Source organism: Myotis nattereri, assembly GCF_964212035.1.
Source record: "Myotis nattereri genome assembly, chromosome: 1".
NCBI lineage: Eukaryota > Metazoa > Chordata > Mammalia > Chiroptera > Vespertilionidae > Myotis > Myotis nattereri.
In genome coordinates this window covers 9049528-9073312 of record NC_138075.1, presented here as the reverse complement: position 1 = coordinate 9073312, position 23785 = coordinate 9049528, and the positions used below count along the sequence as shown (strand labels likewise).

The 23785-nt window shown below is 41.8% G+C and overlaps 1 protein-coding gene across 2 annotated transcripts in view; it reads right to left on the bottom strand.

The window, feature by feature from the left end:
- GOLGA5 (golgin A5) overlaps positions 1 to 18470 on the bottom strand; it is a 31460-nt gene extending 12990 nt beyond the window's left edge. Inside the window, exons 1-7 of one of the 2 annotated variants that reach the window (XM_081096076.1) lie at positions 18133 to 18470; positions 14888 to 15461; positions 11528 to 11755; positions 9718 to 9937; positions 8931 to 9054; positions 6814 to 7017; positions 2333 to 2503 (exon numbers count right to left, since the gene is read on the bottom strand). In XM_081096076.1, the coding sequence (XP_080952202.1) occupies positions 2333 to 2503; positions 6814 to 7017; positions 8931 to 9054; positions 9718 to 9937; positions 11528 to 11755; positions 14888 to 15431 (1491 nt within the window). In that variant the 5' untranslated portion in view covers positions 15432 to 15461; positions 18133 to 18470. The remainder of the gene's footprint in view (positions 1 to 2332; positions 2504 to 6813; positions 7018 to 8930; positions 9055 to 9717; positions 9938 to 11527; positions 11756 to 14887; positions 15462 to 18132) is intronic. The other variant, XM_081096077.1, reaches the window with a different exon arrangement.
- Positions 18471 to 23785: the final 5315 nt, after the last annotated feature.

Sequence of the window (23785 nt, the reverse complement as noted above, 5' to 3'; positions counted from 1 at the left end):
CTGCTAACGTCCCTCTCACAATCCAGGACCACTGGCTCCTAACCACTTGCTTGCCTGCCTGCCAGCCTGATCGCCCCCTAACCGCTCCCCTATCAGCCTGATTGACGCCTAACTGCTCCCCTGCTGCGACCTGCCTCCTCCGCCAGGACCGGCCTCCTCCGCGCTGTGCGGAGCCATGGGACCTCCAGGCCTCACTGCACAGAGTGGCCGCCATGCCCCACCTCCGCTGTGCATGTTGCCATCTTGTGGTGGCCACCTTGTGATGATGTTGCGCACGAGGGCGCAAGGACCACCTAGGCTTTTATTAGTATAGATGGCAAATGGTGAGAGCAATGAACAGGATAGCATAGCTGCCATGGCACATAAACCATTTGGTTTAAGAAGTACGAGAAGATGGGGGGTGGTGGTAGCCAGGGAGAGGTCAATGGGTGGAAAAGGAGACCTATGTAATACTACATATAATACTTTAAACAATAAAGAATTAAAAAAATAAAAGAAGTACGAAAAGACAGTGCCCCACTGGGAGATTTATATCTGTATTCAAAAGCTAGCAGTTTCAAAAAGAACTGAATTGCCTGGCCGGCGTGGCTCAGTAGTTGAGCATTTGAAATCAATAAAAAATATAATAATAATAAAAAAAAGAACACATGTTCTGGAATCAGACAGACTAGGGATCACATCCTGGCTCTACCACTTTACAAGTCATGGGAAGTTACTTTCCTTCTTCATACCTATATTTCTTCAAACTGTCAAATGAAACTATATTATTTCCCTTACAGGGTTATGATAAGGGATAAATGAAAGGAGATATATCTATATCTATATATATATCGAGCTTAGTGGCTTAGTGCAGCGCCTATCATGGAAGTGCTCAGTAAATGATAGCTATTATAATTATTAACCATTCTCCCATTTTGCTAGACCTAATACTATAATCTTTATTATAGACTTGATAAACTTCTTAAAAAAGGGTAGGAAAATGGGTTAATGTCTCAATGAGGTTGGGGTAAGGATATTAACTTTTATTAATTCAGAGAGGAAGGGAGAGGGAGACAGAAACATCAATGATGAGAGAGAATCATTGATCAGGTGCCTCCTGCATGCCCCCTACTGGGGAGCAAGCCCTTATGAGGAATGTGCCAGGAATGTGCCCTTATGAGGAATTGAACGGTGACCTCCTGCTTCATGAGTTGATGCTGAGAGCCACTGAGAGCCACACATGCTGGGGAAGGATGTGATATTAAATAAACAAGTATTTTTCACAATTCTACCCAAAAGACATTTTTGAAGAAGGCAGGGTATGAATAAAATTAATATCTATTTAATTTCTAAGTTCATGGGACTACAATTGTTTGGAATTGAAAATTATTTACAGGAAAAAAATCCTACTTTAAAGACTACAAGGACAGAAGTCTTTACCGGCTCTTCTAGTTGGCCAATAAGAAGAAGAAAAAATCCAGAAATAATAGCAGTTACTACTTACCAAGAGCCTTTTACACATATCCTTATTCTCAAAATAACCTTTATCTGCATTTTACAAATGAGAAAACTCAGGCTCAGTGAGATAAACTGCCTTGTGCAAGGTAACATGTCGATTAAGGGCCCAGGATGAGATCTATCTCTGATCTGACATTCAGGCCTATGTTCTAGACAAGCTATTCTCACAACTTCCCCACTTTCCTTTGTGGTTTATGTATGTCTTACAAATCAATAATTCTGAGTTAATGCATGGATGAATAGCCTCTGTGAATTATTTTTAAAGAAGGCTTGCTACCCTGTACTTTATCTTCTCTCATCCTCAGAGACTCTTCCTATATTTATGTCAAAGACCCTATGTTTAAATTAATGGCTCAGTTTACTCTTAAATATAGTAATTATAAATAAACTATAAAATTATAAGATTATGCATGAAACTACAATTAAAAGACAATCCCTGGTCCCATTTTAATACCAGAAAACATCCCAGTTATACAGACAAGCCAAAATCTAATTTGTATTTAACTGTTAGAATGTAAGATGCAGAAGTATGAAGATTCTGTCTGGTTCCTTGTTACAATTCCAAGCCTAGAAGATGCCTGGCACATGACAGACACTTGGTAAGCATTTGTTGACTGAATGAATCTGGTTACCTACATTTATTATTGCCATAACTTGAAGTCAATCAATGGACAAAAAACGTATTGCTTTAGGTTCACTTCCATATGGTAACTATTATTCCAGAAGTTCCACATGTTATTTCACCAATACCCTTCCCCTAAAATACAGAATCCAGCACCTCTATTAACAGCTGGGGTAAATGGCTGTCTCTGAAGTGAACTGTAAGGAATCTTACCTGTAACTCAGATCTCAACTGATGTATCTGACCCATCAGTTTCTGTATTTCTTCCCTTTGCATCTCCTTTTCATGCCGAAGGTCTTCTAGCTCCATGCTATTAGCAGTATTGCTGTCCAGGCCTTCAAAACCAGATCCTTCCTTTAAGCTGTTAATTAATTTTTCTTTCGACTATTACATTAAAAAAAGAAATATTTTAAAGCAAAGCAAAGATTAGCTTGTATATTGAATATCGTCTATCATATACCAACTAAACCACTATGGAAATATTCCAATGATATCCTTCATCGAAGAAATTAATGGAGGAAATCCATTGGGATATAAATACAACAGAGCCTTGCTATACAATGTCCTTGGACTTTAGTCCCCAGAACCATGTTATTGAAATTCATTAAGATTTTTCTCATATTTTTTATCATTCTTTCTCACCCTTATTTTTCCTATCACAATCCACTCAACAGACACCTATGGAGCACCTATGATGGGCTTGGCATTGTGCTAAGTGTCCTGTGTCATAAAGATAGTGTCTCTCACTTCGGATAGCACCCTCTGCCTTATAAACTAAAGGGGAGGTGACAAGTATCCAGTAGAGGGCAATAAATGCAAGCAGAGGAGGGATATGGTAAGATCACTCTAGAGTTCCAAGGAGGGGAAACCACTTCTGGGGAAGAGAAGACTTGACTTGAAAGATAGCTGTTATTATTGGTCCTGAAAATTGGCTAGGATTTTAACAGGTGGAGAGAAAACAGAGCGCAAAGCATAAAACTGCAAAAGCATGAAGGCCTTTAAGAACATTTCATTGAGATGCACTCAAAGAGTATGTTAGGACCCATTTGTGGGGGTTTCAGATACCAGACTAAATGTTTGAATTTTATTTGGTAGGCTAAAACAAATGACCAGAAAGTAGACAGGGAAATGTTATGATGAGAGATGCATTTTAGGAGGCTTAATCTGGTGGTGGCATAAAGCAGGTGTTCACAAACTCTGGTCAGAGTGGCCCATTTCTGTATGTATAGCCTGTAAGCTAAGAATGGTTTTTACATTTTAAAAGTTAGAAACAGCCCAGCTGGCATAGCTCAGTGGTTGAGCGTCAACCTATGAACCAGGGCACATGCCTGGCTTGTGGGCTCGATCCCCACTGTGGGGCATGCAGGAGGCAGCTGACCAATGAGTCTCTCTCATCATTGATGTTCCTATTTCTCTCCCGCTCCCTTCCTCTCTGAAATCATTAAAAACATTTTAAATAGATAAATGATAAAAACAAAGAATATATGATAGACGCCACACATAGCCCAAAAGTCTGCAATATGTACTATTTTTCTCCCTTACAGAAAAAGTGTGCAGACTCCCGGTATAAAGGATGCAGTGGAAAAAGAGATTTGATATGGGAAAACCAGTTCAAAAACTGCTATAATTGTAGGCCAACAGTAAGACCATCAGCTCTTTCACCTTAAATATAAGTATATGAAAGCCACTCTCCATCAAAAACTGTTGCTTTTTTATGTGGTATAATTATGGGTGACTTCTTCAAAATTTTCTGTAGTTTTCAAATTATCTATAATAAATAAATACACACACACACACACACACACTAGAGGCCTGATATACGACATTCTTGCACTCGGGGGAGAGGGGTCCCTCAGCCTGGCCTGTGCCCTTTAGTAGTCCAGGAGCCCTTGGGGGATGTCCAACTGACGGCTTAGGCCCACTCCCCATGGGGAATGGGCCTAAGACATCAGTCAGACATCCTTAGTGTTGCCATGGAGGCGGGAGAGGTTCCCCCCACTGCCACTGACACTGTGCTTGCCAGGCCAGCCATCAGCCCAGCTTGTGGCTGAGCAGCGCTCCCCCTGTGGGAGCACACTGACCACCAGGGGGCAGCTCCTGCATTGAGCCTCTGCCCGCTGTTGGTCAGTGCGTGTCACAGTGACAGGTCATTCTGCCATTTGGTCAATTTGCATATTACCCTTTTATTATATAGGAGATATATATATATATACCCACAGAGTTAATGCCCAGAGCCTCTGCTGAGCTTCAGGCCTGTATTTCTGATTGCCTTCTTGAAATTTTCACATCAATTTTTTTTTAAATACTGCCATTTTATTATTATTATTTTTTCAATACTCACCAAGGATATTTTTCCATTGATTTTTAGAGAGAGTGAGAGAGGAAAAGACAGAGAGAAGTATCAATGTGAGAGAAACATGGATTGGCTGCCTCCTGCATGCCCTCTACTGGGTACTAAGTCCACAACCTGGGCATGTGACCTGACCAGGAATCGAACCATGACCTCCTGGTTCATGGGTCAATGCTCAACCACTGCGCAACACCAGCCAGGCTTTATCTCCTATCTCTTAATCTCTAATACCTTATGCACCAGCAATAGGGAACTAGCTGTGGTTCATTAAATATCTCATGTTCCCCAGTGCCCCTTGCTGTGTCACAGGCTGCTCTATCTAAAATCTCTTCCCTACCACAAGTCTTGCGACTCATCCTTCAAGTTCCTCCTCACTCCTGGGCAGATTTTAAGGGCTTATTGCATCAATAACTCCATCATATCAATTACTGCAGTGTCTTTCCACAAAACTGAACAATCTTTTAAGAAAGAGGACACATCTGTGGTAGGTGCTTTGTACCTCAGCCTAGGGAATAGTTAGGGGTTCAATAAGTACGTTTTAAATGAATTAATAAATTAGAATGATATAACAAAAATAATTAAAAAGAAGAGTTTGAAGGAGACGGACATGATATTTCATGAACGTGGAATCAAAAAGGTGCTTGTAACCAATAAGAGGTGGGGGATAAAGGAAAAGATGGAGTCAAAGTGAGACTGCACTTGCAAGCTCTATTGCCTAGGAAGATGGCAATACTTATCGAAATAGGAGAATGAAGGAGAAGCAGGTTTGAAGGTTGGAATGTCCCATGGCAGATTTTTGGAAACTGGGGTAGAAAAGTTAGGATTGGACACATGCTGAAGTCACAGAAGCAGAGTGAGTGTATGATAATGCAAAGTAAGAAAGAATAACAAAAGGGGGCTTAAGAATTTAAGAGAACTCTTCCTCTTTGGAGGTTGGGAAGAAGGCCCAACAGAGACAGAAACATCAGTAAGAGAGAGAAAAGAGGTAAGGCAGTGCAGGTCACATTAGAAGGCAAGAGTGTCAAGAAGGTAGGAGGGTTAACATTATCAAATGCTCTGCCAAAACCAAAGTGGGTGGAAATTAAGAAAAGGACAGAAAATATACATTTAGGTCAGTAAAAACTTTTGAGAAGACAATTTCAGAAAAGTAGTTAGGATAGAAACTACATGGGGGAGTTGAAGTTAATAATTCTAACATGAAAACAGCATATCCTATATAATAAAAGGCTAATATGCAAATTGACCAAATAGCACAATGACCGGTCACTATGACATGCATTGACCACCAGGGGGCAGACGCTCAATGCAGGAGCTACGCCCTTGTAGTCAATGCACTCGCACAGGGGGTGCACCACTTAGTGAGAAGTCAGGCTCATGGCTGCCGAGTGCAGCGGCAGTGGCGGGAGCCTCTCCTGCTCTGCAGCAGTGCTAAGGATGTCTGATTGCCAGCTTAGGCCCATTTCCCATGGGGAGCGGGCCTAAGCCAGCAGTCGGACATTCCCCAAGGGCTCCCAGACTGCAAGTGGGTGCAGGCCGGGCTGAGGGACACCCCCCCAATGTCCCCAAGTGCGCAAATTTTGTGCACCAGGCCTCTAGTATACAATAATTGATAAGTCTGTCATTGAAAGAAAGGAGAACAAGGAAATGGATCAAAGTAGCCCAAAAGCCAAAAGGATTATTTTTTCATTCTTCTTCCACTAAGGAAGCATGTGTTCTTGAGTAAACTGAGCCAGAAAGGCAGCAGCAGAAAGACAGAGCGACAAGACAGACTTGTGGAGAAAGGGCTTAAATATGGTGGGAGGAGATGAAGTGAATGCTCAGGCAGAAAAATTATCCTAGAAAAAATAAAATGAAAGGACATGTTTTCCCTCTGATATGAGAGGGAAAGGAAAGAGAAACTGAAAACTATACTAGCTGACTACAGTCTTTTTTAGTAAAGAAGGTAAGGTCACCTTAGATCTAAGGAAGGGGAACAAAGGTAGATGAGGCAATTCTGAGAGTTAGAAGAGGCCTAGACCAGTTGTTCTAAAAAATTCAACAGAGGATTAACAAGGAAGAATAAAATGGCTGTTTAACAACAAACATTAATATTCTCACAATGATTATTAAGGTGACAGGTTGAAGACCTGAACTAGGTAGTGGCAGCATGAATTTAAATAAAAAAGTGGTACGAATAAGAGACATTTCTTCCTTTTTATAATATTTCTAAGGAGAGTACTTAGAAATATTGTTCATGTTTAGCCAACCTAGCTAAACACAAATCATCTCAGACTTATAGTCTCAAAGTGTCTCCCAGTTAATGGGCATAAAACTTAACATTCAAACGTGTACATTTCATGCTTACTTGGAGTATTCTCGCAGCTTTTTGCTTGTAGTCAATTAATTCCTGCTTACAGGACTCCAAGTTGGACTTATTCATCTTGACTTGCTGCTGTAGCTCATCAACTTTCTTCTTCTCATCTGAATACTTTCTTTCTGCCAGAGTAACTGCTTCTGCCAAATTCTGACGTTCCACTTCCATTTTATTCAGGCGTGCAGCAAACTCACTCTGAAAAATTTTTATATCACCCTTACAACATTCTGCTTTGAGATATATTTTACAACCATCCATTTAGATATCTTATGGGAATTAGTAGTTCAGCCTGATAATATAACAGGTAGGTAAAAAAACAACAACACTCTTCAGCCCAGCCAGGATGGCTCAGTAGAGTGTTGACCTGTGAACCCAGAGATCACGGTTTGATTTCCAGTCAGGGCACATGCCTGGGTTGCGGGCTTGATCCCCAGTGGGGGGGGGGGGGGGGTGCAGAAGGCAGCCAATCAATGATTCTCTCTCATCATTGATGTTTCTGTCTCTTTCTCCCTTTCCCTTCCTCTCTGAAATCAATAAAAATGTGTTTTTAAAAAACACACACACACACCCAAAAACACTCTTAATTTGTTAGAAACTGTGCTCCCAAACACAGTAATGTATCAAAATAATTAGGGAGTTTGTTAGAAATACAGCCATCCAAGGTCTCCCCAGGTTTACTGTATTGGAATTTCTAAGACTGGGCTTGGAAATCTGTTTTTTAAGAATTTCCCAGGTGAATCTGGTCATTTGGATACCAGATCTGATCTGATATTAGCTAATCAATGAAGAATGGGGTTTACAGAAAACTAGAAAGTCTATTAGAAAACAAATGGAAGCCCTAGCCGGTTTGGCTCAGTGGATAGACTAGCATCAGCCTGCAGACTGAAGGGTTCTGGGTTCAATTCTGGTCAAGGGCACATGCCTGAGTTGTGGGCTCGATCCCCAGGAGGGAGCATGCAGGAGGCAGCTGATCAATGATTCTCTCTCATCATTGATGTTTCTATCTCTCTCCCCACAATACCATGTGGCTTGCGAGCTGCAGTTTGCCAACCACTGGGACCAATGGACCCTGGCTGCCCATTAGCTATATCTGTGAACCCGTAAGACCAAAACACCAACACCTATGCCCTACCTCATACAATGAATGGGACCACTCTCGGGGAGTGGACACTGGGCATCAGAAAGTAGTAAGAGCTACTCAGGTGATTCTAATATGTACAGGGTTGATAATCACTGAATTAGATGCAAAAATTAATTTAAGAGTAAAACTCTAAACATTATGTACAAGTTTGTCTTAAAATAAATGAATCAGATTAAACTGGAATCACTAAAGGCTTAAACACAAAGAATAAACCAGATGCTCCAAGTTGGCTTCTAGTCAAATAATGGTAATGTTGGTTGCAAACCACATTAAATGAAAGATGTCTACCTCTAGTGAATAGTAGCTATTTCAGGCACTCTCCCTCTCGGGAGCAAGCCAGTGCCCTTCCCGTCCCCCTCTTCTTCCCCACAGAGGTGTAAGCGCAGGCGCATTACCTTTGCCTTTCTCTCTCCTAAGATCCCAGGGCCCTTCTTTCTGCCTCTGTAACCCGTTTCCTGAGCCCACGTAGCCCAGCTGCCTCTGTAATTTTCTAAATAAACTTTTTCTTATAATTTGATAAACAAATCTATTTTAATTGTATGTCAATATATAAAATAAAATAAATTTAGCAAGGTTCAAGCTAAATTTTCAAATACAAGGTTCAAGCTAAATTTTCAAATACTTGGTTTCTGTCACAGAAACAGAATTTTCTGAAATACACTGCAGAATTTTATTAATGTTTGCGGGTAGTTTTTATCACACGCTAACAGGTGGCGTGGGCCACTTTTGCTAATTTTTTGCGCAAATGGCAACGTTCAGTAAAATTACAATAACTTTAGTTTACGTATTTATATGTTACCCGCATTCTACCGCTAGTCTATAAAAAACGCATTAATACGTGTCCCGCGCTCTACTACACTGGTAGAACGTATAAATACGTTTCCCGCATACAATGTGTTAAAGAGTAAATGTGCTATGAAACAGCGTAAGGTCAAATAACAAAAGAACTCTGTTGTTCTTTTCTAACCTGCATTTGCTTATAGCTCTCCTGCTCTCTCTTCAGAGTGGCATCCGCTTCATGCAGTCTCTCCTGAAGGGTTTGCAGAGCTTGATTCTGCAGGCTACTACCTTCGCTGTGATCCTGCGTTATTCTAAACGAAAATGCATCACTTGAAATAACTCATTTCCACGGGGTACAAGTGACACGGTAGAATAATTTTTTTAGAGTGTTGGCTTGTTAGCACAAAAAGGGTGGTTTGACTGAAACATGCTTAAAGAAATCTTTTCCCTCTAATGCAGTGGTTCTCAACCTGTGGGTCGCGACCCCTTTGGTGGTCGAACAACCCTTTCACAGGAGTCGCCTAAGACCATCCTGCATATCAAATATTTACATTACGATTCATAACAGTAGCAACATTACAGTTATGAAGTAGCAACGAAAATAATTTTATGGTTGGGTCACAACATGAGGAACTGTATTTAAAGGGCCAGAGGGTTGAGAACCACTGCTCTAATGGAATGTCATCTATATTTTCAGGAATCCAAATATTAGTACACACCACTTATATTTTATACTATGCTCTTCAAATATTTTTAAATTCAGAATTTGCTAACAATGCATCTCAAGATTCAAATAATAAATCCACTTTAAATTACACACATTTCCAACATTAATAAAAACTAAATTTTCCCTCTTGTAAATTTCCAAAAGTTAAATTTTCATTAGGTAGAATGCACTAAGTGCTTATCATTACTTTTACTGGAAAGGGAGAATCATTCTAGCTCATGTTTTCATTGTTAACAGCATTGGCTACCGTGACTTTTCACTCTGTAAGGCCTCTAAAGCTTCTGTGCGAGTCTTCAGTAGCTGGTCAGCCTCCTGGAGTCTCACTTTCAGCACAGCCAGCTGGGAATCCTTTGCAGCCACCGCTTCGGTCAGGTCATCTACTTGGGCTCGAAGTTCTCGAGTTATTCGATCACTCTTTGAATGGTCAACGTTCCACTTTTCAACTCTTGCTCTTGCTTTGTTTAATTCTAAAAAACAAACAAACAGAAGTTTCGGTATTCGACCAAACATATCTTTTTCAGAGCATACACAAATTCTCCTTTGAGTCCCTTTAGAACTTTACTTCTTGCCAAAATTAGCTTACAAATATCTTCAACGTTTTTGCTCCCATTTTTCAAGGCCAACATTCACATCTGTATTACCGGTAACAGGTCGGAAAGGGGCATGATGCCAGCTGCTCTTCTACAAATGTTTTTTTGGGAGACAGATCATAAAGCATTTGGCCAAAAACCAGAGATAGCAGAAAGTCTTAGGTCAGTGAACTTGTAGAGTTCTGCTAGAGACAACAAAGAATGCAGACCCAAATGAAGGGTAGATAATGTACACCCCAGCAAGACCAAACAAACAAAAAAAAGCAGCACAGAAAAGAATGTTTCTTTCCATTACTGTGGCAAAAGGATGATATTCCTTAAACCTAGGAAACTGATTCAGAAAGAGCAATGCAGTGCAGATTACCATACCCTCATGTGCCACCTATGATTGAGTTTGCCAGCAAAACAAACTTTTGTTTTTAAATTGAAGCAAACTCTACAGGATCTCAGGAAAAGCTCTCTCTCTCTGTCTACATTAGTCTGGGTGAAGTGAAGCTCTTTCTAGTCAGTCTAACAAGACTTAAACTATCTTCCTAATGCACTCTTCCGGGCCTCCATCCATGTCTTGGCAAAGCTCTTCCTACCCTCCCCACATTTCTTCTCATCACCCCCAGGAACCAAGGCAGAGATTTCTTTCCTTTTGTTTTCTCCTCAGCCCCACTTACAATAACACTAACATATTTCCCCATCATTACCTCTGTCATGGGATTACTTTTTAATTACCCATTTCTGAGAAATCTGAGGGTTTTGTAGCCTAGGGCCACCACACTGCACAATTCCAGAGGGTACTATTCAAAGGAAATTCCATATTCATTTTATGTCCCCTAAAGCAGGGCAATACAGCGACCTCACTGGCTAGTGTCCTCTACCTTAATTCTGCCTTTGGTTCATGAACAATTCCCTAGAAGGTTCAAAACAGATCAGCCAAATGAATCAGATGATCGCTAATGTTCTGTTCTCCTGAATTCTTAAATTTCATAGCTCCTAAAAGAATGACCAGCTCTAGCTGGTTTGGCTCAGTGGATGCCCAGGTTGCAGTCTCAATCCCCAGTAGGGGGTGTGCAGGAGGCAGCCCATCAATGATTATCTCATCATTAATGTTTCTCTCCCCCCCCCCCCCCGCCCCACCACCCCTTCCTCTCTGAAATCAATAAAAATTTTTTTTTTTTAAAAAGAATGACCAAACAAGCCCATGTTTTCTTTTTTGGGTTGGTGAGAGGATGATTGGTCCCATTTTCAAATCTGGACCCTATATTTCTATGAAAACACTATTTACAAGTCTCATCTAACATATTTATTGTATGTGTCATGGCCAGGAACTGAACCCACAACCTTGGCGTATCAGGATGATGCTCTAACCAACTGAGCTCATCTAACATATTTCTGATAGCTTAGCTGTAATCAATGTTTTAGTTTATTTTTGAAATGTTAAATTTCTAATCTTAGGCAATCTGAATAAGGCTCTACCTTCTTGAGTTTCCCTGGCTCTTTGATGTAATGAGGCCATTTCTTGATTTAAAGACTGAACTTCATTCCTCAGCAGTTGATTCTCCAGCCGAAGATTAGACAGTTCATGTGATTTGCCATCATCAGTAGATAATGGGTTGTGATCAGCACAGGAAGCATTTGATGATACATTTTCCTTTGAAGAATCCTCTTGGATTTCATGGCCAGAATCTGAATTACTAGAAGCTTCTGTGAAAAAGGAGTACATTTTTGTTACATTGAAATGCTCACAACATAGATATTAGTAGTCTACTTTGGTAGACTGCCTTTTGGCTGGCTCATGTGGACTGCTATAGCTAAAAAACCATAAAAAATAAATTTAAATTCTCAATAGACTTTCCTCTGATGAAATTTCATTCTCATAGATGGAGCCTATAGACGTATAAGGATCCTGGATACACTGAATGGTGATAAAGAATAGATATAAGAATACAGTTCTGCCCCAGTTGGTGTGGCTCAGTGGCTGAGGGTCAAACCAGGAACCAGGAGGTCATGGTTCCATTCCCAATCAGGGCACGTGCCTGGGTTTCAGGCTGGATCCCCAGTAGGAGGCATGCAGAAGTCAACCAATCAATGATTCTCTCTCATCACTGATGTTTCTATCCTTTTCTCCCTTTCCCTTCCTCTCTGAAATCAATTAAAATATATCTTATTAAAAAAATACAGTTCTGGAAAGTATAAAATCAGGAATAATTTAGGTGATTAGACTTGGTCTCACTTTTGTCTCCAAATTGTTTTTGGGAAAAAAAAAGAAGTCTCAATACTGAAAATATTAGAAAGGCACAAAAGAACAGCTGTGGGTTTCAAGGCAAGGAGAGTTAATAATAGGTCAGAGCAGTCAGTTATATAGCAAACTGGAATCTAAATGCCTTACCTAAAGAAACCCTCAGATGAATCAGGAATTCAGATTCATCCTGTTTTTAATTTGCTACTGAATATGATGCAAATATATTTTTTCCTTACTCAAAGAAATTACATGCTAAAAAATGAACTATACTTAATGATTAAAATGGACTAAAATAATGACTTTACAAAGGAAGCTAAATCAATAATCCATTGGGGGGGGGGGGGAATGATCAAAAAACTTGAACAGCTACTTCCCAAAAGATGAAACCCAAATAGTCAAATATTTGAAAAGATGCCTAACCTCATATAGCAATGAGAGAAGTAAAAAATAATGACATTTTCACACCTGATTAGAAAAATATAAAAAGTCACATTGAAAATAATCAAATTTTGGTGAGAAAACAGAGCAAAAGGAACTCTTAGTCACAGCTGGTGAATTATAAATTGGTACAACCTCTTAAGAAAACAAGTTGGTGTTTGCTATTGGTGTAGCTGAACACTGTCACATCCAACAACCCAGCAATTCCACTACTAAGGAGCTGAGTGTGGGCTTCTCAACCTGGGGTGGTTTTGCCCCCCAAAGGACATTTGGTAATGTATGAAGACATATTTGGTTGTCACAACTTAGGGTGCTATTGTCATTTAATGGGTTAAGATGCCAGGGATGCTGCTGAACATCCTACAAAGGACAGGACAGTCCCTGTAACAAAGAATTATTCAGCCTAAACGTCAATAGTCACAAAATTGAGAGACCCTGCCTTAGAGAAACAAAACTATTTTTGTAACTCCCATGTATTAACTGGTTCTCACTAACTTCCCTGTCAATCAGGTTGATCCCTCCTTTACAATTAAAATGTAGGCTGTTTTCCTTAAAAGTAGAAAAATAATTCAAGTCAAATTTAAGCTTAAAAGACCTCTATTAGTATCACATTACTATGGTACTTTCAATTTTTACTGGTCTAGCAACCACCTAAAAAACAAAAATAATTAGATGCCTTACTCCATTCCCAGAAAATCTGAATCAGGAGGTCTGGGGAGATACCCAATAATTCATTTTTTATTAAGCACACAAGTGATTCTAATACAAGAAGTCCAGGGACCACTTTTTAACAAAAAATGATTTATAGGAATCTATCTCACACTCAGTGTTCCCAGAACAACACTAACAAACTTAAAGGATCTCTGCAGGGGATGCTGTCTCCAGTCCATTCTTTAAGACCAAGCTCCAATTACAGACCCTCTGAACCCTGACCTGAAAACTTAGGCAATTAGTTGCTTTCTCCTTTATGTTTTTACAACCCTCTGACAATACCTCAATTACTGCATTTATGACACTATATGTAAATTATATTAATACATCTATCTCACCCACTATCAGTGGTTCTCAACCTTCCTAATGCCGCGACCCTTTAATACAGTTCCTCATGCTGTGGTGACCCCCAACCATAAAATTATTTTAGTTGCTACTTCATAACTGTAATTTTGCTACTGTTCTGAATTGTAATGTAAATATCTGAAATGCAGGATGTATTTTCAGGGGTCGCGACCCTAGTGACTAGATCCTGAACCACTTCATTCACTTCTATATCCTGCCACCCATTAGGTTCTCAATGTTTGTATAACCACTGAAAAGATAGCTGAGAAGAAATTTGGAAGTGTGCATAATTAATCAATTGCTACTGCCCTAAATGGTCACCTCTACCACTTTTTTTATCTTACAGATACAAGGCATATTTTATTCACTGGCAGCCAAGACTGTGGGAGAAGCTATAATGTTTAAGAACATAACAGATTCCCATTAATCACCAACTTTATAAGGAATCCCTGCAGGAACCTATCATGTTTATTGCCATTTAAAAATGGTTAGTAGGTACTTGAATTAGCCACATTAACATGTTAACGTCATTTCTGAAGATGAGCAGATGTCCAGGTAGAGATAATTTCACAGCAATTTAAATGAACTTGGATCACAGTTCAGTCTCTCAGTTTTACTTCTAGGGGGAATACAGGAAAACCACCACCACCCACAAAACTGATTGTCAAGAAGAGATGTGGAAATATATATATATATATATATATATATATATGAAGTACAGCCTCCTGTCATTTTTATAATTCCAATGACAAAAAGAAATGAACTGAGAAAGTCCCAAATCCAAAATTATGTTTTCTTTCATATTTCAGAATTGTTTTTTTCGTACCTTAAAATACATTAGAGGATCATTTTGGATGTAATTTCTCAGATGCTGGGTAATTACCCTACAGACAAAATTCCAAGGTCCCTACTATAACTGCATATTGACTGACAGTATTCCAAGCTGTCTCTCTTGTGGGTACCACACATTTCAGAGGGCCTGCCCTTCCACCAGTGGGGACAGGGAACACGAGGACGAGAAACACTACCAAAATGTATTAGGCTGTGATGACACATCCAGTCAGCTTAACTCTATAAGAAATAGAGGACTGATTAGCTACCATGGCTTTGGCTCCCAGGATTTTCTTCAATGGTTTTGATGGCGGTTACGCTGGTGTTCCCAGCACTGGCGCTTGTTGTCTGGGAACTCTGGAGGACAGGGGGCTTGCCCCTTTCTTTTTTTATTTCCACCCTCCCAGTAGGTTCCTTCTGCGAACTATTAAGAAAATCAAACAGCAGCTCATCATCAGGTTCTGACTTTTTTCTCCGAACAAACTGAGATGAAGGCCTAGGAACAGATGAGTTTTCAACAGAATGGGAGGCCTCCACTGAGGTCCTGGGTCCTGCTTTCGCGTTTGTGGTGCCAGCTAGGATGGTGGCTCTTTGATTTCTGATGTTACCAGCTGCTGAGGAGATATAATTAGCTTTAGATCCAGTCTGGTAAGTCAAGTCTGCATTTTGCTGGTGAAGTTCAGGATAGTCAGTATTTTTGCTGTATACGATGCTGCTGGTGTTCTCTTTTCTACTGAGAGCGGTTGCAGCCCCTTGATCGACTCGGTTTAAAAGGTCTTCTGCCTTTCCAGCAAGGTCAGCAAGCCAAGACATGATGGCAGCAGAATAATCCTATTGGTGAACCTGTAAAAAGGACATGAAGTGATCAGTGTGGCGTAACAGCAGAGCCTGGAGTCAGTCTGGGTTGAATGCCTAGCCCTGCTTCTTACTAGCTATGTAATGTTGAGCAAACTACTTTACTGAAACTGAGAAACTTTATCTAGAAAGTGAGTAAAATAAATGTACTTATATTATAGGATACTTTTAAGATTAAATGATACATAAAAACACTCTGCAGAATGCCTGGTACACAATAGGCACTCATTTTAGAAGTTCCTAGTACCATAATTACAACTACCACTATTGTTATTACTCCTGTTTCAACAAAGGATAAATGTTAATGTAGCAAAAGCATCCAAATAGCATCTAATACAGCAAAATTTCAGTGCAACCAAATAAAAATTCCCTGAAGTTTGTTTTACGGTGCTAAAACTTGAAGAAACTTCTGATTAATACAAAATATATTTTCTTAAAATGCAACACTACAATGGATAACTTAAGGTGTGCACATAATCTGTCTAAAGCACACCTTCAAATAAGTTAAATACTCAGTACTGACTATGTGCACATTAAGCTAAATTAAGAATTAAAAAAATAAGACTGCATAGACATTAATTTGATATATGTTTGAGTACTTATAGCCTGACACAATGAATCAGAGTAATGACAAATAATTAATCCTTGTGATATAGAAGGAAGAATACTGTATTAAAAAGTTAACAAACAGCCCTGGCCAGTCTGGCTCAGTGGGTAGTGTGTCAGCCTGTGGACTGAAGGGTCCCGGGTTCGATTATGGTCAAGGGCACATGCTAGGGTTGCAGGCTCAATCCCTAGTATGGGGCGTGCAGGAGGCAGCTGATCAGTGATTCTCATCATTGATATTTCTATCTCTGTGGGAAACCACCTACTGTCTTCACTATTAGAGAAGTGTAAACAAGGAGCCCGGAATGCTGGTGAACCTTGAGCCCTGGCAAGGGCCAGAGCTATGCACCAATTGTTTAGTCCAGACAATGGGGGCTCAAGCAATTTCCGGACCAAATAGTCTCAGAGTAAATCTTTCTAATATTTACTGACCTTTAAGATAGTCTACCTGTTACTGCAATTACCTGCCAGACTAAGGGCTAGATGTGCATCTAAAACTGAATAAAAGGTTGGCAAGGCCTGGGCATGAGTGGAAGTCCTTTCCCTTGCATTGGGCTTTCTTCCTGGCCCACAATATTTCCAAATTATTATTTCTTGTCTCGTCTCTGTCATTTGCGCGCGGCCCTTCTCCAGATCCCGAACCCTGAACCATGCAGGATGTGGATTCAAATATCTCTCTTTCCTTCTCCATTCCTCTCTGAAGTGTGTGTGTGTGTGTGTGTGTGTGTGTGTGTTTTAAAGTTAAACATTTCTTGAATGTGCACATTGTTCCTTTTGCCTGGAACACTCTTTCACTTTAACTCTGGTTCTTAATCTCCCCTTGAATTGTCATCTGCTCCCCAAACCTTTTAATTTCCATCTAAATCAGGTCTTACCATTCTGTGTTCGCGCGTACTCTTTTCCCTCACAGGCACTTTTTTGTTTTATAATTGTGTTTCTTTTTCTTTCTCTCCCTCTCAGGGAAAGGGAGTAGGTGGGTAAAGGCCTTGTCTATTTTGCTCACCAATTAATTCCCCGCATGTAGCACACAGTAAGCACCCGTAAATATTGCTGATGGAATTTTTATGTCATCACATGATTTTCACAACCACATTATGCGATCTGTAGCAATACGTGTATCTCCCCCCCCCCCCCCCCCCCGCAAGTGGGGAAAAGGTTTAGAAAGATCTCAGAGTTTAAATGGCAGCTCAGATACTCCAGTCTAAATCAGCCAGGCCCACCTTTTAACCCCTGCCTTTCCCACCTAGCCGCTCAGTATCTGAATAACCTCAAGAAACCCTCTAAATCTGTTCCTTAGGAAAGAAATGGGACCACTAACTCCCTGGGTACTTCACAGAGCTTAGGTTGAAGTCAAGTGAAAATGGAGCTGAAATGCTGTGTGACTACAACTCCCCGCGGATGTAAAGGGTCCCTTATTCTCGAGTAAACACTGGTGGTGTGGGAGGCGCAGTCTCTCTCCTAATAATGCAAAACACGTATTAGTTCCTTACGTGGCACCCCTCGTTTCAAAGCTAACAGGGCTCTAAAGCAAGGCCTGTGGCTGCATGCTAATGACCGCTAATGAACCAATTAGATAAATACGGAGAAGGGCCCTGGGCACCGGCCCGGTGGACAAATGTCCCGAACGGACTTCAGAGGTGCAAACCCCTCCAAGAATTCCGCGGCCACTGCCCCAGGACACGGCCACGCGGAGGGGAGGGGAGGCCGAGAGGGCGTGGATGGGGCTGGCGGCGGGGGGGCCGGTGCAAGGGCAGGTGTCCACACACAGGAGGGGAGGCTGGGGTCAGCGGGCCGGCCCTAGGGCGGGACAGTCAGTGGGTCCCAGGGAGGCGAGTGCAGATCCCCACTGCGCTCCCACCACCTCGCCGAGCCTCCGGAAGGGGAACAGCGGTCCAACCGGCCTGGGGGTGGGGAAGGGAGGAGAGAGGAGGCCCCTTTCCTCAGCCCGTCACGCGGCGGAGACCGAAGACTCCGCTAAGGGGACGCCGCCCCCGCGTCTCAGGCCATTATCGCCCCAAGCGGACCCGTCCTACCCACTGGGCCCCCGCCTCACCTGAGGACTCCGGAGCCACTGCACCTGAAGATTCCTGGGCCGCCCCCGCAGCAGCCGCCCGGAGAGAGGCCAGGCTGAGCAACCCCGGCCCGCACCTGCCAGGGCCCGGCCACGGCCCGGCTACTCTTCCGGGAGACGTGGAAGGGCAGCGAGGACCCCAAACAGAGTGGCTTCCGAGCTGCCTGAGCGGCCGAGAGCTGAGAGCAGCCACCTGGAGGCGATGCAGGCGGCCGCGCCGGCAGCTGCGGGGACCTCGCGCCTGGCCACGCCCTCTTCCGCCTGCGGCAAGAAGATACGGCGGGGCAAGGCCTGCGTGCGTGTGACGTGACTCTATTCCCGCTGACGACAGACTGCACGCGGCGGACACAACATTGGAGGCCACGCCCATCCTACCAGCGGGGCGGAGTCCCACTGCAGCTCACGTGAGTGACAAGGGCCACGCCCAGCCGGGAGGGAATGTGAGGTCTGAGTTGGGCGGGGCGTGAGGCTCAGGTGGACCAGGCTGCATTCACCTTTCTCTTTTCCTCCTTCGTCTCGCAGGTGATGGGTGAGGATGCCGAGGCCCAGGGCAGGAGGTGAGAATGCATAGAACAAGATCCCCAATTTCACGGAGCTTCCTTTCTAGCGACAGAGACAGATATTAAGTAAATCAATGAATGAACAAGACAATTTCAGAGCATTACCAGAGTTGTGACGACAAGAAAACAAGTGACTGGAGGTGGGGGAGGCACTTTTAATTGTGTGATCAGAGCAAGACTCTGAGGAAGTGGCATTTGAGCTGAGACCCAAAAGACGGTAAAGGGTTTTCCATACAGCATTATTGTAGTTATGTTGTGACAGTTCATTGAATGTTTGAAAGTAGTCTAAAATCCACATTCAGTGATTCACCAGATACTCAGCACGTACTGTGTGCACAGGATTGGGCTAATTTAGCCCTAATGGCAAGTCTACAACAGAGTCCCCAAGGATCCCCATTTTCAGGTTGAGGAAACTAAAGATCAGAGAGAATAACTTGTCTAAGATCATCTGCTCTAAGAAGGAGCCCATATTACTCCAAAACCTGTGCCCTTAGATTTATTGTCTGAAGATTACGTACCAGGAGTAATCACAGTTTTCTTCCTCACAAGTCAGGGTTAGCCCAGTCCAGTGGACAGAAAAGGTTTCAACAGCATGGGGAGGTAATAGTAACAATAGCCTCTAGCAGTGATTGCGTCCTTAGTCAGTGCAGAATATTGCGTTAAGCGTTTGGATGCGCTTCACCTCATTTAATTCTCACAAGCTGCCAGGAAGGTGCTATTATTGTCCCATAGTAGGTAGTATTGTTTCCATCTACTAAGTAGCTCTTTCTGTTAAGGATTATATATCACCACCTGTTGCCAGACAACTGCAATGTCCTGGCTAGGCAGCTCAATTGGTTAGAGCATTGTCCTGATATGCCAAGGTTGTGGGTTTGATTCCTAGTCATGGCACGTACAAGAAGCAACCAGTGTTTGCATAAATAAGTGGAACAACAAATCAGTGTTTCCCTATCTCCCTTTCTCTCTCTAAAATCAATAAATAAAAATAGAAAAAAAAGAAAACATAGGAGAACATCTTTATGACCTTGAACAGACCAAAAAACCTTGAACAAGATTCAGACAAAAATTGCCACATACAAAGAAAAGATTGACAATTTGGACTTTGCTAAAATTAAAAACTTTTTTTATCAAAAATAAGAGTGATGAGGCAAGCCAAAATTGGGAGAAGCTACTTACAATGCATATGCCTGAAGAGGATTTGTATGCCGGATATATAAAGCTTTCCTAAAAATCCATTTTTAAAAAGGACAAGCGCCCTAACTGGTTTGGCTCAGTGGATAGAGCATCAGCCTGTGGACTGAAGGGTCCCAGGTTCGATTCCAGTCAAGGGCATGTACCTTGGTTGCAGACACATCCCCAGTAGGGGGTGTGCAAGAGGCAACTGATCCATGTTTCTCTCTCATTGATGTTCCTAACTCTCTATCCCTCTCCCTTCCTCGCTGTAAAAAATCAATAAAATATATTGGGGAAAAAATAAAATAAAAAGGACAAGCAACCTAGCAAAAATGGATTAAGAATTAAGCACTTCAGCGTGACTCAGTGGTTGAGCATTGACCTATGAACCAGGAGGTCGTGGTTCCATTCCCAGTCAGGGTTTCGGGCTAGATCCCCAAGCGGGGGCCTGCAGGAGGCAACCACTGATCAATGATTCTCTCTCATCATTGATGTTTCTATCTCTTTCCCTCTTCCTCTCTGAAATCAATAAAAATATTTTTTTAAAGAAAGAATTAAGCACTTCACAAGACAAAATATCAAATTGGCCAGTAGCACATGAAAGAGTGTTTAGTACAGTTAATCACTAGAGAAATGCAAATTAAAATCACAATGAAAAATTTTAGCATATCCACTAGAATGGCTAAAATGTAAAAAGATGAAGAATATCAGGAACTGATGAGGATGTGGAGCCAGCTAGAATGCTTGTGCGTTTCTAGCAGGAGTGTAAGTGAAAGGGCTAAGTGGAGAACTTGGACTCTATCTATAAGGCTAAATAGTGTAGCCCAGCTCTGTGACCTGGTGTAGGGCTATCCTATCAGTTAGCAGTGCCACTCAAGAGGCATGGATGCAAGTGTCTGCCCAAAGACATGTACAGTGAAAAACAAGAAACCATAACTACATGCAACAGCATGGATAAACCAGACATAGTTGAGTTAAAGATACGGTGTTGAGTTAAAAGAAGCCAGTCCTTGCCCAGTCTGCGTGGCACAGTAATGGTGTGTCAGCCTATGAACTGGGAAATCGTGCTTCGGTCCCCAGTGTGGGGTGTGCAAATCAATATATATATTTTAAGCTAGTCCTCAAAGACTATGTTCTGGGTAAAGCTATTTATACAAAGGCGGAGACCAGGCGAAGCCAATCTATGTCTACAGAAGTTATAATAGAGGCAACCACTTTGATGGGGAGGGTAGATATTGACTAGGAATGGGAAAGATGAAGGCTGCCAGGATGCTGATAATATGCTATGTCTGGACTTTGGTATTGATTATAGATATGGGTAGATATGTAAAAGTTCATTAAACTCTAGTTGTTAACTTTATTGCAAAGATATTATACCTCAATTAAAACAATTCTTAAAAAATATACATATGTATCCTCTAAGAAGGCAATACCACTTTTAGGTAATTATCCTATAGAGGTACTCACACATATGCAAAATGATGTATGCAAAGCTATTAATCACGGGATGCTTATAATAGCGTATATTGGTAACAAGTTAAATGTTCATTGATTTTAAAATCTTGGAGTATTCATCCAACAGAATACTATGAACTGCTTTAAAAAGACAACAGAAGCTCTTACATAGGGATCTTAAAAGAGCCCCACAATCTTAACAATATATGTTGTTAAAAACAAAGGAAAGGTGGTGTTTATAGTCTGCTATCATTTTCATACAAATACCTTTTATGGTAGAGCCTATTTCTTAAGCGACGCTTTCTTTGCAGGAGAACTTGGCTGGGCAGCAGAAGTGAGAGGGAGATTCATTCTTTAATGAATCTTTTTTTTTTTTTTGTATATCCCCTTTGAACTCTGTATCATGAGAAACTATTGTGTGGGTTTTTTTTAATGTAAGTAACATAATTTTTTTGAAACTTTAAACACCTTAGGAGGCAGAATGCCCTCCCAAGTCTTCACAGCCCTGCCCCTCAGATGCCTGAGACCCCACCTTTATGTCACCAGCCCAGCCGCTGCAGGGATCCTCTAGGGATTTTGTGATTCTCATTAGAAGATTCCTGTGTTCCTGCAGCTCTGGGTTCTGTGATTCCACTTCCTTGCTGAACAAATTTGAAGAATGAAATTCTGAGCCTCATTCTGCATTTTTACCTACCAGCAGCAGGGGGCACTCAGTACTTAAAAAGATATGTATGCCTGCCTATTATCTCTGAATTGACAAGTGAAATCAGCATTGCTGTATCCTTTTGTTTACAGAGCACAGAATGTAATATTTCCATGAGTCGATCCTGGATGATGCCTATTCCCATACCTGTTTGGAAGTTCCTACAAATGGATCAAGCCGATTCTGGTGGTTCCCATGTTTTCTGGAATGCTAAATTGTTCCCAGAAAATAGTTCCTTTGCCACTGAGCCCCTGATGAAGCTTCCTAGCCCCCCACCCCCCACCCCACGTTCTCAGGCTGTCTTTGCTTTTGCTAAGAGTCTCCAGCCACCATATGACCCCATGTTGGCAGCTGGGCTGGGTGGAGAAAAAGCTTTGTGTTGTCCTGGAAACAGCACATGCTGGTATCAGCAAACAGCCTGCTGTGCCTTGCTTGGGCTTAATGGATAGCTCCCTTTCTCTCTCAGGGCCTCAATTTCCTCATCTGTTCAACGGGTGGTTAATGAATTTTAAGGTCTAAGCGAATGCCACAGAATTCTTTCTTTAAAGAACATCTGTCTAAATCCCATGTATAAAATAAATCAAAGTTGAGCAGTGCTAGTGGATGAATGAGGATGAAGAGAGTGGGGGCTGGAAGAGGGTATGCAGAGCCCCACCCAATTGCTCCCCACCCTCCACCCAGAAGCTCCCAAGGAACCCCAGAGAGTTTTAAATGCCTTTACACTCAGCATCGGTGTTTTGTAAGAGTCTCTTCTTAGCCTGGCCGGCGTGACCCAGATTGAGCCCTGACCTATGAACCAGGAGGTCCCAGTTCAATTCCCAGTCAGGGCATGTGCCTGGGTTGCAGGCTCAATACCCACTGTGGAGCCTGCAGGAGACTGCTGACCAATGATTCTCTCTCATAATTGATGTTTCTACCTCTCTCCTTTTCCCTTCCTCTCTGAAATCAATAAAATTATATTAAAAAAAAAAAAAAAGGAATCTCCCATCTCTGAGATGCTGGGATTCTCCAGAAGGCTGGACCAGATCTGGTGCAGGGAAGGGACCTATATCTTTTTTGTGACATATGCCCTTTTGCAGAATTGTGTTTTTAAATGCATAAAATAATATGCATAGGATGACAAAGGAACTATATTTAAAAAGATACTAAAATGTGGTTATAAAAATATTTTTAAATTTTGTGATTAAATAATCCATATATATGTTTATTAATACATTAAAATTAAACCCAGCCTCCTTACTCTGGCTCACAAGTCCCTGCAGGACCTGGCCCAGGCCTCTCTTTCAAGCTCCATCTTAAGCAGATGTCCCTCATATGCAAACATTCCAGCCATCCCAACCTTGGGAACAGTGGGATGTTCCCACTGCCTGGAAATTTCCTTTCCACCTGTCCCCTGTCTCCCCACCACCACACACACACACCAATCCCATGTCTTATGGCTGGTCCCTCCCCATCCTTCAGGTCTTAGTATAAAAGTCTCCCCTCCAAGGCCTTCCCTGGCCACCCTGAGTAAACTAGGTTCTGTCCTTCTCCGCATGGTACACCACTCAATATAATTTAATTTTGTACAATTATAATTTTATAATTATGCAAATTTATAATAATTTGCATGGTGAGTATATATTGTTATTTATGTAACTCAGTGTCCACCTCCCCTCCACAAATGCATGGACCACATCTGTCTCTGTTTCCCTATTTCATACTTCTCACCTAGGACAGGGCCTTCTACATGCCAGGTGCTTAT